General features: G+C 40.3%; 2 protein-coding genes across 2 annotated transcripts; both read right to left on the minus strand.

Annotated features, from left to right (window-relative positions):
* Window positions 1–570: 570 nt before the first annotated feature.
* On the minus strand, window positions 571–12603 carry dhx37 (DEAH (Asp-Glu-Ala-His) box polypeptide 37). Its single transcript, XM_038702581.1, has 26 exons — window positions 12213–12603; window positions 11924–12093; window positions 10989–11101; window positions 10521–10896; window positions 10231–10379; window positions 9999–10091; window positions 9729–9825; window positions 9148–9261; window positions 8760–8976; window positions 7188–7286; window positions 7034–7104; window positions 6456–6591; window positions 6285–6361; window positions 5421–5653; window positions 5215–5326; window positions 5001–5107; window positions 4550–4738; window positions 4195–4319; window positions 3758–3874; window positions 3493–3665; window positions 3294–3408; window positions 2481–2618; window positions 2296–2390; window positions 1324–1397; window positions 1098–1195; window positions 571–1000 (listed from the first exon to the last, which is right to left on the minus strand). Exons 1-26 carry the CDS (start codon window positions 12313–12315, stop codon window positions 924–926), a joined length of 3468 nt encoding a protein of 1155 aa, XP_038558509.1. The 5' UTR covers window positions 12316–12603; the 3' UTR covers window positions 571–923.
* A 1524-nt stretch (window positions 12604–14127) lies between these two features.
* On the minus strand, window positions 14128–17143 carry gp1bb (glycoprotein Ib platelet subunit beta). The gene is made up of 2 exons (XM_038704555.1): window positions 17053–17143; window positions 14128–15413 (listed from the first exon to the last, which is right to left on the minus strand). The coding sequence occupies exon 2, from the start codon at window positions 15399–15401 to the stop codon at window positions 14778–14780; it is 624 nt and encodes a 207-aa protein (XP_038560483.1). The 5' UTR covers window positions 15402–15413; window positions 17053–17143; the 3' UTR covers window positions 14128–14777.
* Window positions 17144–18198: the final 1055 nt, after the last annotated feature.

The raw sequence follows: 18198 nt of genomic DNA on the forward strand, positions 1-18198 counted from the left end.
GCACATTAAATTCTATGGATCAACTCATTTCTTCCAGGCCAAGCTTCCTGTCTTCCCCCGTTTTGACAGTGAAGAATTACATGTTCTACTGATTCCTCTCATTGACACTGTTCACATAATCCTGAGGGGTGCTTGTTTATTAAGCGCAGCGTTTTATTACATCTAGTATGTCCTACCCTCAGCCTTGGTCAAGAAGTTCTCCTCTTTATTGCCAAGTCAGGAATTAACTTTTAGTCTGAACCTTTGAACAAACACGGATGTAAAGTCTTTGACACAGTCTGTAAAACAGACATTTTAACCTCTATAATTCTGACAACTGGGCAAACTAATCAGCTGAGGAAGATGGTGTGAAACAATCAAAAGCTCCCAAAAAAACGACTTAATAGACCGTGTGGTGAGTGTCAAAAATTCACTTTCAGTCTCAACCAATTACAGCTTCCAGATGACATAACCAGGAATATTTCTCAAAACTGTGTTGACAGGCTGATTAATACTAATAATCAGTAGAGCTACCCTTTAATATTTATCAACCACACTTTACATCCAACATGAATAAATAACACACCAGTCTTATTCAGAGCAACACAGTTTAATGAGTCTTATGAAGACCAAATCAGACATACATAACTAACAGCAGCACACTGGCAACAAGTTAAATGTCATTATAGAGCTATAGTTGTAATATTTTTTTGCTGAAAGAAAAAAACACAAAAAAAAAAAGTCATACTGCACATAAAATACAAAACTGAGAAAAGGCAGTGTTGTGGTATTGTAGTTGCACTTTGAGAGAATATTTAAAACATTAGCAGGTGTGAAGAAGCCCTCTGATGGTAAGGAACAGATTTACACGGAACTGTAAGTTTCCAGGGGTCTCTGGTCAAGTGTGCAATATCGTTTTCTGTTTTCTTTCCAGATGTAAGCCTTCATATCGGAGGCCAACTTTTGGCTACTTCTTGATGCATGGCTTCAGGTAACCATTGGCAGTATGCGGACAACAGAACTGTGGGGGGAGAAAAAAATATGATAGAAAATAAATGACAAGAAGGTTAATCACATTAGACTCAGGCAACGTCATGTCGAGCGCACTGAATCCTCACATTTATCTTCGGTTTTCCAGACAGAGAGGAGGGCATCTCTGCAGTTAACCCTCTTTGACACCAGCTCTCCCAGCAAAGCCTCCGTCCTGGGCTGCAGTCTGAAGCAGCAAAGACACAACAGTTAGAAAAAAGTCCTTCCTTGAAACAAGCCAATTTGTTGATTAACAAAAATGAAGACATGCTTTTCAGGGGACAGGGCAATGTGTGCATGAGAGTACCAACTTACTTTGCCCATGTTTTCAGCATGATGGAGGGGTTTGAGAGAAGGTGGCCGCTGTGTTTCTTTAGTTTAGGACAAACCTGCAAACCAGACAAAGCAAACATTACAAACCATAACTAAGTTTTCCAGTCAGGTTTGGTCAGTTGCAGACATCGTTTTACAGCTTTTTAGGGCGTTTTCACACCTGCACATTTTAGGTCCAGTTAAATTCTGACATCAGCATCTGACCAACAAGCAGGGCTGGACGATACGGCCAAAAATGTTATCACAATATAAAGTTTTATATCTTTCGATATTGATAATTATCACAATAAGTATCAAATCTTTATTTCTTTTGAGTTTAAAGGCTGATTTTTGCTCCTCAGTGAAAGTTGAAGAAACCTGATGGTTAATTGTGGTTTAAAGTCTTCTTTAAGTTCAGAACATGACAAACATTTGATTCCAAACAGTGGATTACTTCACAAATCTGAGGGAGAACATTAAAAAAATATAATGATAAAATCCTTTTTCCTCAACAAAATAAACATCTTAATAAAAAATTCAGTCCTAATTTGTGTGTGATTCAAGTGAATCAAATCAAAACATTTTTTATATTTTTATTGAAATAAAATTATATCGCGATAATTATTGTTATTGTTTTATTCTCCAGCCATACCAACAAGCAGAGTGAACGTTCTCACGTGGTTTGCTTGGATTTTTCTCTTTGTGAAAGTTTTCAAACTTATCAAATAATTCGGACCAGAGCAAACAAACTCTAGGTGTGGGTTGGGTATAGTGGTGATAGTGTAACTATTATTTACTGTATAACTGGAATATGAACCCCAGGAAGAGCAGCTCTACTGGGGATCTTAGGAATACCACGTTTATTTTGGCCTCCAGCAATGGTCAGGACTGGTGTTATTGAACAAATTGATCAGGTAATACCCAAATGAAACTTAAGACTGAACAGAGATGGGGAACTTTGCAGGTTTTGAGTACCTGTCCCTCAAGCAGAAACTTGGCGAACAGCTTGTAACGCTCCAGGCCGTCTGGATATTCCATCTCCACTGCTGGTAGCTGCCAAGCTACACGGACTGCAAGAGAGACACAACAATTAAACACATGTAGTCAGAGACACGTTTCAGCACAAACATAGCCACGGCGCTCAGCTGTAGAAAACTTACAGAAGGTGCTTGAACGGTGACATTTGATGGAGCCAGTGGACGAACAGAACCACGGCGGAGGCGAATCCAGAGGGGAGCCGAAATGACAATACTGTGGTAAAAGCTTGGGGACCCACTCTGCCTCTACTGCTGACACACCTGACAGAGACAGAAAGGAAGACATTTGACCAGGTGAAACCATCAGCCTGCAAACCTAGTTTTAATAACAGCAGCTCCAATACAATTGAACGAAATTTGTTGTCCTAAGTATTTTGTATAAAAATTTAGTATAATGGAAATGTGACTTGTCAACAGGATTTTCAGGAAACACAAAATCAAAAATGAGTAAAAACAATATCCACGCAAACAGACACTCATTCAGTACTGATCAATATAGAAGTCAAACATCTGCACAGATTCAGAGTTATGACGGGCAGATGGAAATCGAGTAAGCGCATGTGAATTCAAAACTGTCATGTGAAACAAGGATAAGAAAATCACACTAGAGATGTGAGATGTGACTGGCTTTGATGACACACAGTTCGGCATGTCCCAGCTGCACTTCATATTAACTCAAAGGTTATCAATGTGTGGGTGAGTGAGGGCTTGAAAGGGGAAGCCATACTGAATGCTAACCTTGCTTAAATCTGTGCAACACCTTAGCTATTCCATTCAACCTTAACTTGCACTACACATCTGAAAAGGATAAAAAGAATAAACAAGACCCTGTTTTTTTGTTTTTTTTTTCCACACTTGACAGCGCTCTACATTAGCACTAAAAGGGCACTAACACAACCAGATACCACATCTGGCGTTTCCCCAAAGTTCATTTACCTCTCATGTACATCTTGGTGGTCTCCATGATCTCCTGGTAGACGACAAACTCCGGCAGTGTTTTAAACAGCGCAGAGGTGGGATGAATGAACACTGGCTCGTCCATTAGAGGCGTCTATGAACAAAAAAAGAAAATGGTGAGAAGGAGAGTGACAGTGGATTCTCTTACATCACAATAACAGTCCTCAGAGCAACTTACCTTGTATCCATTCTTCCATTTTGGGTCCAGTATGTCTTCAGCCTGTACACGCCTCGCAAGATGGTCTCCCAGTCCGGCCAGAACAATCTGCCGCAAGCAAACCACCTGGTGCTCTGTCGGTGGAGTCATCTTGGGATTCACAAATACTCCCACCTCTGGACACACTGTGTTCACTGTGATGAGAGAACACGAATGATCTTCTGTTTTGTTTCTAAAGCACATCATCTGTTAAGTTTTTTCTCTGTGCGCGTGCTTGTGTGTGTACCTGCGTTGGTAAGTTGTCCTCTGAGCCTCCTGATCTCGACCATGGCTTTATACCTTAGGCCGTTCTCCTCGCAAAACTTCGGAGTACAACCAGCAAATTCACAAGCACCAACAGCACCTGTAATCAGAAATATAGTATATAATAATTGATGTACTTAATATAAATCATTCTGTGCAATAAAAAAAAAAAATTGCTAATGCATCTTGCAGTTGGAGGTGAATGTAAAATTTATGTTCAAAACAAAATTTGGGGCACCACAGTCAAATCAAGTGTCTCCTGATGTTAAGTCTCACCCTGAAAACCTGCTTCATGCTGAAACCTGGAAGAAATTTGTGTTTTTGAAGCCATGTCATGTCACTTTTAAAGGTCAACATATGACAGAGCAACAGTCTATTGCGCAACACTGTCGAGTATTGTCACCTGAACAAAAAGCTTACCCAGCATGACCATGAGGTCCCCCAGCTGGAGTGACGCTCCTTGTCCAGCCCACAGCCTCCTCATTTGTGTCAGGCGAGCGCGACGCTGGGTGAGCTTGGAGCTCTCATCTTCACTACCTGCAGGTCTGAGGAGAAATGAAAATGTGTTACAGGTTTAAAAACATAAAAACAAAATGTGCTTTATAAAGAAGACCACCGAGCTTTAAAGTGTTGCGTGTCTTGTTACATTCAAGTAATTTTAAGTTCATGTTTGTGTCAGTTAATCTATTCCCCCTCTGAAGCATCAATTTCTATAAGCAAGGCCTGACATGTTTGTCTATAAACAGATAGCATTAGAGCAAACATGCGTCCATACCTGTCAAGGTCTTCGAAGAGCTCCCGGACTGTCATGGCTGCTACCACAGCAATGACGAAGGGCAGGCAATCCTGCTGCTTACCGAGAGCTAACATTTTAGCATAGCGCGGCGCCACAGGGAATGAAGCCATTGCTCTGCCCAGGGGGGTGATGGGACAGCTCAGCCTCGCTCGCTCCATTTCTTTCACCCTTAGAAGAAAAAAAACACAGTACAGTTTACAAGTGTGAACAGGATATGACTCATGTGTCACACTGGCTGAACATTGACGTAGTCAAAAATGTTGAGTTCTACCAGTTCCGGCTATTAATTCAAACTAAATAACTTCATACTAAAATGAACCCTCATTTCATTGACATGACCTTCAGTTTTAAGTGTTCTAATAAATGTTATGTGCCCCAATTAAGCTAGATATATTGGTCGAGGCAGGGAAACCCATCAACAGACAGTTACCTTCCAGTGCGAGGTGGCTCTTGCAGAGCTCCCAGCGAGACTAATAACTGCTCTGCTGCAACAAGAGCCTCAGCAGAGGGAGACGTGGGAAAGGGAAAATTGACCACCTGTGCAAACAGAAAATATAGACATTTTTAAGACTCTAATGTGTCTCATATACTGCGGCACTTCACTCAGAAGTCTGCTGGTACGTTTGAGTTCAGTTTTTATTGACCTTATCTATGTTGAGGTCCTTCATCTGTAAAACCAGGTCTTCCACAGGCCTGCGAGTGATCTCTGCCTCCGAGAACAAACTGAAGTCTCCAAATACTGCAGACGAGTACAGCCTGCAGAAACATCGGAGAAACAGAGAGAGACAAACATTTGTGAATATTTGTCATTACATTACTATGTAATTACGTCGACACACAGTTTCCTGACCTGTAGCAGTGTCCCGGCTCTGTTCGTCCCGCTCTACCTGCCCTCTGATTGGCTGAAGCCTGTGAGGTCCATGTGACCTTGAAAGATGACACTCCGGTCACTCGGTCGTAGAAACGTTTTTTAACTCGCCCACAGTCGACCACGTACTTGATGCCAGGGATGGTCAGAGATGTCTCAGCCACGTTGGTGGCTACCACACACAAACGAGTACCAGGTGGCGGAGGCCTGAACACCTGCAGTCAAGACACAAGACACATACAAGATAAAACAGAAAAAGTTTATCTTCTGATGTTATTTACTGCATCACATGGACTCCTCAGCTATCAGACACAAAGAAAAAAAAAAGTGCCTTTACTTGTACTAGTAAGCATAAATAAAACTACCAAGAGTACACTCAGACTTCTGAACAATACCCCCTGTGTAGTAAGTAATCTGCTAAAGAAAACTGTCTTTCGTTCTTTAAAGTGATATTACACTAATTCACTGCGAGCTGCCGATGCCAATATTTGAGCTAGCCCTTGCTGGAATTATCTTACAGACTACGTTGCCATGAAACTGAGCCGTTTCCTCTTAATCTACAAATCAAGGTGCTTTGGGCTTCAAACTAGAGCCAAGCAGGGTAACAGCACAAATCTGCAATCTATTATGTATCTATTTTAAAGACACCCCTCATCCCCTTTCTTGCCTCTGCTGCTATACAATTAGCCATTATCTTCACAAAGTTAGCTGTGCAGATACTTGTACATCGGCCACAATGTAAACAGTGAAATCCTTACAAATCTATTGTTTTGAATAATAACCCTACTTCTTCTCATGGAGCAACATTTTTAACAGTTTTGTGTAGACATAAGATTTAAATCTCACCTTAGCCTGCTGCTCTGGAGCCAACAGAGAGTACAGAGGGAGAACATAGAGAGGAATGGAGGGGTCAGCCTTCTCCTCTACAGAGACAAAACACAGAGCACAATTTGTAAGAGCACTCATCTGACATACATCCGGCTGGATTTGAAGAATTATTCATTTGGATAAGCTTGCCTGCACTGGCAGGATCGTCCCCGATCTCCAGGTCAGAGCCTTCATCCTCCTCGTCTCCAATCCCCGCCTCTCTGTCCTCGTCCCCCTCATCCACCGGGAGGGCAGAGTAGTTATCCAGGTCGATTCGGGGAAGAGACTGGAGACAGAGAAAACTCTTTAAAAAATACGTCCAAGAGAAATATATGTCGAAGACAGAGGTGGCTTTAATCGCAAAAATACACACAAACACAAAAGGGCATACTTGGCAACCCTCCTGATTTTCCCATGAGACTCCTGTTTTTCATTGCCCTCTCCCAGGTTCCCCCCCGAGGTCACAATTCTCTCGATTTCCTGGATTTCTCCCGATTTATGGCAAATGTTCACAACTTTTTGTCCTTTCCATCGCCACAACTGGTTTCTGGTACTTTATAGTCTCTCTCTCTCTCTCTCTCTCCCCCCAATACAGCTACATCAAAGGTTTGTTTCCTAGCATCCATGTGATGCAGAAAAGAGCCCCCGATTTTGGATGTCTCAAGTATGCAAAAGGGTCTGTTAAGTTACAGAGGCTTTCAGGGATATTTTACTACAAGCACACTTACGACAGTCTTCTTCTGTTTGGCCTTCTTAAACTTCCTCATTGCTTCTGAGGTGTCTGCTTCCTCGTCTTCACCTGAACACAAAAACATAAATACTAAGCAGAGAGCACGTTTCTGTGTAAGTGTGAGGGGCCAGACAGGTGTGTCTTACTCTCACCAGTGTTTGTGTTGCCCTTCCTGTAGGGGAAAGCTTTTCTCAGTCTTCTGCACAGACTGTGAACCTCTGCCTGACCCGTCAGAAACACCAGGATACCACCTGAGGGACAGAGACACAGCATCAGTGCGGTGATGAGAGTGTGTGATGGTGTACGCACACACTATTAATGTTCAATTCACACTTAACACAGCTATCGATGCAGTGATGTTTTTAATTAGTGCTGGGCAACGATTACAATTTTTAATTGCAAATAATCGCATGATTTTCTGAGATTAATCACATAGTTATGCGCAAAATTCCTTTTACACATCAACAGTAGCAATAAAATCTTCTTGTAAATCTCAATTTTAACATTAATGCAATCAAATGAAATATAAGCTATTAGCCACTGCAAGGGCATTAGTTTTTATAGCTTGTTAAAACAATTACCATCAGAGTCCAGAGCCACAATCATAACAGGCACTTTCTGAGCAACAGGTTAACATATAAATCTGTTTTCTTGTTTTTTTCTGAACAGGTATCAGCAGAAACATTTTTCTTTTCTCAGGGAGCAGCATAAACAGTCCATGTTCAGTAGCAAGTGTCCCTGTTAGAGTGAGGTGAAGTGGTCGCCTCACGCACACACCCGCCAGCTGCCAAAGTTGAATTGTCTTGAACTTTTTGTATGCGACACGCAGCACAAATCATTGGAAGAGAGACTGATCCTCGCTGTTTGTGAGTTTCCAGAATCTATTACTGTTTATTAAATAGGACATCAACAGGAGGGAATTCACATGGCAGAGCATCCCCGCAAAACTACATGAAGGCCTATCAGGTAAAGTTATGTAGCCTATAATTTTAACTTAAGTTAAATAGGCTACAGTTGTGTAGCGCACAGAAGGATGTTGCCATGGTTACTATCCATAGAGCGCCTGCCGTTTACTCGCGGAGCGCTTGTCTCCTGTTCCCCTGAGGAGCGCAGAGCAACCCCGCGGGGCCAAGCGACTACGTTGTGATTTTAAGAACATTCCTAAGACCGACATCTTCCCCAATACTAATCAGCATGCAGTGTGTAGCTACCCACTTCGCTATGGCATTTGTTCGCCTGGCTTGCTTCCGTTTATCTACTTCTCCCACACGCTGCATCCTGCCGAAGTCTCCCTTCGCTGCTTGTTTGGGCGGCTGATTTGCAGGCTGATCAACATCCCACCCTTCCTCTGACCCATGATTTGATTGTATGTGTATTCAGAGCCAGTGAGCGACTTTTAAAATAATAACAAAAACTGTGTTAACAAGCGATAAAATAATTGTCGGCGTTAATTAATTAATGCGTTAATGCGATAACGCGTTAATGTGCCCAGCCCTAGTTTTTATTATTGCGTTGATCTGTTAATTAAAAGATGGTGATAGTTCTGTCTATTAATTATGGGAATTGTTTATTGATATGTTAAACCTGTGTATTTTGTAGTTATTTAGAGCACTCATACTCCTAGAGGAGGAAAAACTGGTATCAATTAGTTAAGAAGGAGGCCAGCTAAGGTCAGAGAAAAACAAAAATGTATTTTGATCAATATGTGTTGTGTGTATGAGCACCTGAAGGCAACATCCGGTGGATCTTGCAGATTTTGTGGAAAACTTCTCCGGTGTAATCATCCAGCGGGGTACGTTTGTTGAAATGTATAGTGACCGGGAACTGGCGAGCGTCCACTTTGATGACGGGCGGAGGCGTCCGAAATAGCTTGGTGTTGTCTGTGAAGTCCTCCACTCGCAGAGTAGCCGACATGACCAGCAACTTCATGGGCATACCTTTCTGCAGAGACATGAAGAGTGGGAGCCCGGTGATGGAAATTAATTTAAATAATTAAATTAATAACATACACAGTGCAAGATAATGTCATATATGCTGTCTGTAACGCAGGCTTTAAACATTGAGGGTGTGACTTTTTACACCAAAAACATGAAACATAGAGGAGTCTCTAACCTTATTTCTGAGCGGGACGATACGAGACAAGAGTCCAATGAGGATGTCTGTGTACACACTCCTCTCATGAGCCTCGTCTATGATTATCACACTGTATCTCTGGAGCAGGAAATCCTATGAGACAAGACACAGACACTGAAGCAACTGTGGAAACATCAAGGTGACATTACATTTATTACATTTAGCTGACGCTTTTATCCAAAGTGACTTACAACTGCTATACATGTCAGAGATAAATGTCGCCTCTGGAGCAGCTAGAGGTTAAGTGTCTTGCTCGTAATCAACTTGTACAGATATGGCAGGGCGATATAAAAATTTTGTCACGTTAGATAGTTATCACAATAAATCTCAAATCATTACTTCTTTCAAGTTTAAATGCTGATTCTGGCTCCTGGGTGAAAGTTGAAGAGTCAAGACGGTTAATTGTTGTTTTAAACTATTCTTTATGGTCAGAACATGACAAACACGTGTCAAACAGTGGATCATTTACAAATCTGAGATAGAACATTCAAAACAATGATTAAATCTTTTTTCAACAAATATAGTACAATTAAGTGGACAATGGACAATAAAGGTGACACCTTCTGAATCTCCTTCAGTAGAACACCGTCTGTCATGAACTTGATCTTGGTATCGCTGGTCACGTTCCCTTCATATCGAATCTGGTACGACACCACCCTAAACACAGACCCACAAACATATACTACCATGTTTTTAACAAAATGTTTATCAGCAAATTTCCATGCCCAAGCTATTGACGAAGAGGTCTCAAAAACAAAACGGTCTGTATACTCTCCAAGTCTGTGGATTTATTCCATTAAAAATATTTTAAGAGATGAAATGTTTGTTACCGTGTGGACAGGTTCATCTCTTTGGCCACTCTGTGGGACATGCTGACAGCTGCTACTCTTCTTGGCTCTGTGATACCTATTATCCCACTGCCGCTGCAGCAAAAAACAAAATGAAGACGACGACAGTAACCCCAGGATATCACACATGAATGTGTATCCACGTGGAAGCCATTTTTCTAGGTAAATCTCCAGTGAAACAGTCAAGGACAGCAGCATAAAGAGGACAACCTACCTGGCATAGCCGGCTTCATACAGAAACTGTGGCACTTGAGTCGTCTTTCCACTTCCTGTCTCTCCACAGATGACAACACAGGGATTTTCTCTCACTGCCTCCATGATGACCTGCTCCTCTGCCAGCACGGGCAGCTTCAAACGAGCCTCCTGCAGCAACACATTTAATACACTTAAAAAGCAAGCTCACAAAAAACCCACGGCTATCTGAATGGAAAATCTGTAGTTTCCAGATGTACTCAGTCGTGCTACACTCACAGACACACATACAGTAAGCGCGCACGCACACACCTGTATTTCAGGTAATCTGTCAACAGGAATGAAAACAGCCGGCTGCGACAGCTTCTTGTTTTGGACTTTCTCCTGATCTGAAATCTTCTTCTCATTCTCTCCATCTTGCTCTGTTTTATGTTGTTCCTCCTTCACTTCCTGTTTGTTCTCCTTCTCCTGAAAGGGAGATGTGGTTTCCTTAGAGTCACTCATCTCTGTGGTCTCGTTTACTTCTTCATCATCCTCATCATCAGATGATGTGTCCAGATCACTGCTTTCTTCTGCCTTTTGTTCTTCTTCTTCGTCCTCATCGTCCTTCCATTTTCTTTTCCTGTTCGCTCCACCGACGCTGCTGATCTTTGGCCCGGAGTCTCCATCTTTTATTTCATCTGGTGACCTGGAAATAACCCCAAATATTAGACCATTTGACTCAATCTTCTTCATATCTTCCAATTGTTTATCTTAGATGTGTTGCATTTATGCACTTACTGTTTAGTTTGGTAAAGTTTGTCTCCAGTTCCCAGTTTGGACGTGGTGTACAGCAGCTTCAGTTCAGACTCTGGAAGCTGCACCTCGGCCAGTTTGGTCAGGATGTCTGCTCTCTGTACGGGACAGGCAGTGGGATACATAAGTGTGCAGGACAAGTTATTGCCTTTACTGATACCAAAACAATACGACTTTCAGTATCTGAGTTTCTCTCTCTCTCCCTCATTTCGTGTCATCTCTCTACGGTCTGTAATAAATGCATAAAAATGCCCCAAAAAAACATCTCTCTACAAAACCCTCTTTTTCCATTTAACAAAAGAAACCAAAGTTAAATGTTGTCTAAACACAAGCAGCCACACAAAAAGCTCCTAAATAGAGAGTCTAATTTAAATCAGGAACTATTTCATTAAAGAATAATGAAACAACTAAACTGATCGGACCATCAAAGCCAACTTTCAGAACAGTTTTGGACAATCTATGTCTTGTGATAAAAAAAAAAACAATAAGCAGCCCTAATATCTAGAGCATCTTTAACCAGATTTCCAAAGACATGTGGCATTTTAATCACTATTAAGTGATATGCCAATATATCACTGAATTGTTTTTGCTGTTAATCGTTACAGTCCATTTTTAGAAAAAGTTAAAATAGCTTGTTTTGCATGACTGAAAAAATAAAACCGATAAAAAAGCAACAAATCCTCACATTTGACAACCTGGAACCAAAGCATGTCCGGTGTTCTTGCTTAATAAATCACATAATGCTGTCGATCACCTAAACCATTAATCGAATGATTGTTTTAGAACTACTAAAGACATTGCCGTGGTTATAAATTTGTCAGTCTGGATAAAAAAAGATTATAAAACCTGGTTAGAGAAATATCTTTCTTCTTAAAGCTGCACAGCTTTGTTTGAACCTGCAGCACCAAGCAGTCTCTCACCTGAGCTTTCTTTTCCTTGCGCTCCAGGACCTTCTGCAGCTCTTTCCTCTGCTTCTTGGTGAGAGGCTTCTTGGTGGAGGCAGGTGTCACTGAGGCTTTCTTCTTCTTGGCTTTGTTAGCTGGGAGGACCAGGGCGTTGCTCTCGTCCACACCTTTTAACCTGCCCCCATCTGGATGGAAACAAAGTCCAGAGACTGTTACAAGCCAAAGCCACACGCACAACAAATTTAAGTGGCAATACAGACCAAATAATTAAACAACTTTATGGACTTCATCTTTGAATTCCCACCTTGCAGTTCCAACACAATGTCTGTCTTTTCTTCTCCTGCTGGTTGGCAGTGGTCACTTTGCTGTCTTCCCTTCCAGTTGTGTTTCTTCCTTAGTTTTCCCATTTTTAATTGAGGTCTTGAAATAAATACACTATGTAAACAAAACCACTACTTGTAATGACACCACGAAAGAGACGACGTACCACGAGCTAACCTGCTAACTGTGTCTTAATACAGTTTAAACGTAATATACAGAAGCGGCTTAATGTTTTTGGTATTATAAAATACAAACCGTTTTATTTTAACAGGCCAAACAACAACATTTGAGATTTAAACACCTGGATGTTTAAAATTACAGCCCTGCACTAACCTCACGTGTAAACATACCAGGTTCCGTCATGTAAAACGTTCCGCCGCGGAAACGTTGTCTCAGCAGAAAGGTTCCGATACGTCAAAAAAAAAAAAAAAAAAACTCCCCAACATCTACCAACTAGTTTTGGTCTTTTATACACGTTGCATTGTTTGTTGATCATAATTTAAGGACACTGTGTTTTGTAATTTGTGAAGCTGCTGAAAAAAACCCTAATATAACCTATATAAAGTGTGTCCAAATATATATACGACGGAGCATTAGGGCCACATTGAGGAGTAAAAAAAATCAGAGGTGATGAGAATAAAGTCGTAATATTATGAGAATAAAGTTGTATATTTAGGATACATGTAAGAGGAAATACCAGAAGAGCAGCCGGTGGCCTCCATGCGTTAAAATGAGGAACGTGGAGAATCTTGTGAAGTTTCAGGCTACTTCAATATAGGTTTCACAAATAACGAGATACTAAATCTTTGGGCACATCAGCACCGAACTATCATAAGTATCAGGACTTTGAAAAGACTATGCAAGAAACTGTCTCTATTCTGAAGAAAGAATCACACGGACTTGGAGGAAATTGCCTATTTTGTGGAAGAGGAAATGGCCGGTAGTGGTCGACTGCAAGGCTATCGTTGGTTACATCTGCGTGCTATTAAAAGAGGTTTTGTGGTTTCTGAAGAAACCTATACTGAAGTATAACTTCACAACATACTCCACATTCCTCATTTTAACGCATGGAGGCGGCAGACTGCTCCTCTGATATTTGACCTAAGACGTAACTTAATTCTCGTAATATTACTACTTTATTCTCATAATCTCTCTCTTTTTTCTCCTCAGTGTGGCCCTAATACTCCGTCTAACTTTAAAGTTCTTTATAATTAAAAGAAATTTAGGAAAGAAAAACTCCATGTAATTTTTCTGTTAAATTTCTTTTTTTTTATTTGATTTATTTGATAATGCAGGAATTTCTTTTACAAAGTGTTTTTTAAAAAGAAGAAAAGAAATACACAGTCAATTTTAATTACATCTGTTACATTTGTTTTGCATTTGTCCAATGAATCAACAAATTAGACATTACATAAATAAAATATGGCAAATTACTACAACTGAAATAAACTTTCAAATATAATGCAAATAAATCATATGGCAGTTATCAGATATCACTACACACATGTAGTCAAACACCCTATCAGCAAATCAGGAAGTACTTCAGACATAACCATTTCTCATTCAGTCCTCAGTTCAGATTATTATTGCTTATTATTATTGCTCAGATCCACATAGAAAGCATCTCAAGGTGCCAAACAGGGTTACCCATCCATTTTTATTTATTTGTTCATTTATCAGTTTTTTAACCACATGAAAAGTTTTGGTCAAGGCAGAAAGGGTCTGTGTTGTCAAAATGTCAAACATGTGATAATCAGATTTGTCCTTATTGGGAGCAAATGCAATGAGTACGACTGTGGAGACTATACAGCCCAACCAATCAATATTATCAGCTGATATTAGGTTCACACAGATATATGGGTATGTAACAAAGAATTGCAGTACAGAAATGCTAGTGATTTTTTTTTTTACTGTAAAATATCTCCTTAAATCCTTAAGGGATCCTTATCAAAAAATATCAGTATTTTTTATTGTAACAGGAAATTTTACTCCCAAATAACGACGTAGTTATCGGCCTTTTTATTCTTAATCTTTAATAATTTTTAATCTTTATAATCTTTATAATCTTTATAATCTTTATAATCTTTATAATCTTTATAATCTTTATTTTATTTTAATATAGTATATTCTACAGTGGCATACAGTGGTCTGTGGTGGTATAATGATACACAGGTGGGTGACATATTTAAGGAAAAACCAACCTACGGTGTCTTAGTGGCGTGTTGGGCCACCACAAGCTGCCAGAACAGCTTCAGTGTTGCCCAAAATCTCTCAGAGGTGATTAACTGGAATTTGGTTGATGACATATGATTCATTATTTTCATTATCACACCACTCCACTTGTGTCTCGTATGGAAGCATCTGCATTTGTTTTGTTTCTCTACCAATTTATTTAGGTTTTTCCTTTAATTTGTCACAGTTGCTTGTTCATTAAATGGGATCATATTCCGAATCCCACAAAGCATATGAGAACACGTTTTCTCTCCAGTGTGCAAACGATAAATAGCATTTTCTTTTGTGGCTAACAATCACACAGCACAGCTGCATCTCAGAACCTGCTGTCCTTTAAAGGCGAATACTCATTCTCCCTCAGACCCTCCCCAGTTGTGAAGCTCTCCTCTGTGGTTCTCCTCGCCTCTTTGGACAGCCTCTCGAACCTCCTCAGGAACACAATGAGAGCCACCAGCAGAGCCGCCTGCACCGCCACAAACACAAACAGACACACCTGTGAGGTCAGAGCCAGGTCACAGTACCAGTAGTGGCAGGAATCCAGGAGCTCCTCTTCGGTTAAATACACCACCAGCCGCCCTCTCAGGCCGGGAGGGGAGCTGCAGTTGACCCCCTGGTGTGATGTGAGGGTGGCAGGCTGACGCAGCAGCCAGGCTCGCAGGTAGAGGACGCCGCAGTCACACACCCAGGGGTTACCATGAAGGGAGACGGAGTGAAGGGAGGTCAAATCATCCAGGAGCCCATTAGGGAGGCTGGTGAGCAGGTTGTTGTGGAGACCGAGCTCAGTGGTCTCAGTAGGGAAACTGGTGGGCAGCGAGGAGGAGGTGAGAGACCTGCTGCTGCAATTCACCTGGGTGCCATGGCAGGAGCAAAGATGGGGGCATGCGGATGACCTTTGACCTCCAAACAAGAGGAGCAGACACAGCAGCAGAAGCCCATTCATGGTTACCAATCCCTGGAGGGAAGAGATGAGAAGAAGATTCATCTGCGTCAGCTTAGATTAATTGCATGATGTGTTGAATCTGGCTCCACTGGAAGGTGAGGAAACCATAAGCAGACGCTGCTCTTTATATCACAGGATGGCTGACACATTTGTTTTTGTCAGATACCATATTAAGGTGTCGGAACACTAACATTACAGAAACCAATCCTACGTTTACGGTCTGGCCACTATCACTTAAAGGCCTAAAAAAAAGCGATCATTCAGCTGTTACTGAAAGGAATGTGTGATCTTAACTTCAAAGTAAACAACACTAAACAACATTAAAGTATAAACAAATCCACATTAAGCTTAATATCAATGTAATGGCTCAACATTGGACCTATGCTCTCTAAACACATACATTACTTCATTTTCTTTGTGGGTTTTAACGATGTTTGGATTTAAAATTATTAGAAAATAGAAATGAATACAGTCCAACAAGAGTCCTGCAGTAATTACCACGTTTATGAAACTTAACTGTCAGAGGTATTGACTCTGCTCTGTGGTAGTGAGACTGTATTATTACACCAATTTAAGTGTATTTGAGTGTGCAGGTTTTTCATTTGTTCTGGTCTATAAAATGTATAACTGCAGAACCTACTTTGTATATGAGCATACGAACATTATATTTATATAGACAGATTTTATACAATTAATTATGTGACACTACATGTGATATACCAGTGAATGATCAACTAGTTTATAGTGGACCCCTAGTTTAGTGCTGAACGTTTACATTTTACAATCTACTAAAGTTCCACATGCAAAACATAGTATTAATATGTCATTTGTTCATATAACTGACAAATAACACATTTTGTACATTTTAACATAACATATTTAACATATAGCATTACTTTGGATGTCTTGACACCTTTAGTGCTTGTTTTATCCAACCAATGGTACAAAATTATTAAAAAGACATTAAAATTACTAAAATAATTGAAAGGTAAAACAGAAAATCTTCTCATTTGAGAAGCTGGAACCATGAAATGTTTTTACAAGAAAAATTACCAATTCATTTTCTGTTAATTCACCAATCAATGTATCAACTAATCGTTTCAGCTGTATATAATGTTTGGCAGTTTATTTTATAACAAAACATCATATTTTATAAACCCTTCATATGTTTTGTGCGCAAAATTTTTTTACATTTATAAAATATCAAAAGCTGTTAAATAATTGTATTGAAGTGCAATATTTTCCCTCTGAAATGTCGAGGCGTAGAAGTAGAAAGTGGCATGAAAAGACTCAAGTACTTGAGTTAATGAACTTAGTTACATTCCACCTCCGGTGTGGACGCCCTCAACCTTGCGGTCATAGCAAAGACCTCATGTGCGATCGCTTGATAACGAGATGGCGGCACAAAGCACTGATACTGTATACAGATACATATACTTTGTTTGCTAATGATTTTTTGTTAGAATAAAAGTTTGAAACATATAATTTACTTCCATGCAATAGAATAATTATGCTGATTTGCAATTCACACACAATTGCTGGGATATTTTGAGAGCAAGCTTTGGGTCGTTTTAATGTTTTCACATTGTAATGTCAATAAATAATAGTTAAGACAGCTACAGAACTACAAGGTCTGCGGAGAGTCATTTACCTTCAGTGCTGCGTGTCTTCAGGAGAGGACAGTGTTTTTTACAGTCGCTCTGAGAGGCCGAGTGTGTGTGTTATTGCAAGCTGGCACACACTGATAAAGGCTGCAGTCAAATATGAACGCACACACATGTACAGTAGACACACGTACACACACACACACACACACACACACACACAGTGTACACACACACACACACTTCTAACATGACATGGGAATTATCTCAGTGACTCTTTATTTCCTTGAATTTCGAGGTTCTCTGGAAAGAACCTTTACTTTGGTTCTAATTAGAGACAAAATCCAGACATAGCAACAATTAGGTTTTTCAAATTAATTGCTGGTGTAACCCTAAAGACTGTTTTAGTCTGATTACAGCAGGTCAGCAAGCATTTAAGGAAGCACACAATTCAATGTATGGAGAGAGTAAAGTTCCCAACAATAAATCATAAATTACAGAATATTTACTTGGGTTTAAATGAAGTACTACGTTTCCGATAATTAATAATTGTAAATGTTTCTGAAGATATTGTGTTGGGAGTTTATTTCATAGATTTTGGAGGAGGCGCACCTCCTATACTCCTGCTTCTAGCTCAAAGACCGTAACTCTTATGGCCATAAGAAAGAAAGATCGTCCTGAAGGGGCTGTGTGAGATTTATATGTGTACACCTGTAAAATAAATTTCAAACCGTGTTACGATCCACTTCTGCATTATTCTGAAACTGACCTTTCAACATGAGTACTTTTACTTTTGACACTATATTTTGAAAGGTCAAACTGTTTGAATGCAGTACAAGTTACTTGTAACAGAGTATTTCTGCACTGTGGCATTGCCACTTTTACTTCAGTAAAATATCTGAGTACTTCTTACACCACTGAATATTACAAATAAACAAACCTCCTACAGAAGCTACATATGTATTTCTATTATTCATACTATGTCTGCTTGTGTCTCCCCTGACTGGCAGGGGATGCCATGTGCAGTGCAGAGGAAGAATGGCTGCAGGAGATAAACATGAATCAGCAGATAATGTTCCTGCATCAGCTGCAGCTCTGCCCTTTGCTGTTCAAACTCCGACAGCCGGAAGTGACAGAGGATGTCACGCTGTGCTCGCTAGGCGTTAATGTACATCTCCATAACCTTCAGAGAA

This window comes from Micropterus salmoides, unplaced genomic scaffold, assembly GCF_014851395.1.
Source record: "Micropterus salmoides isolate LMB-PRFRI ecotype aquatic unplaced genomic scaffold, ASM1485139v1 Ms_hic_scaffold_7, whole genome shotgun sequence".
In the NCBI taxonomy this organism is placed as follows: Eukaryota; Metazoa; Chordata; class Actinopteri; order Centrarchiformes; family Centrarchidae; genus Micropterus; species Micropterus salmoides.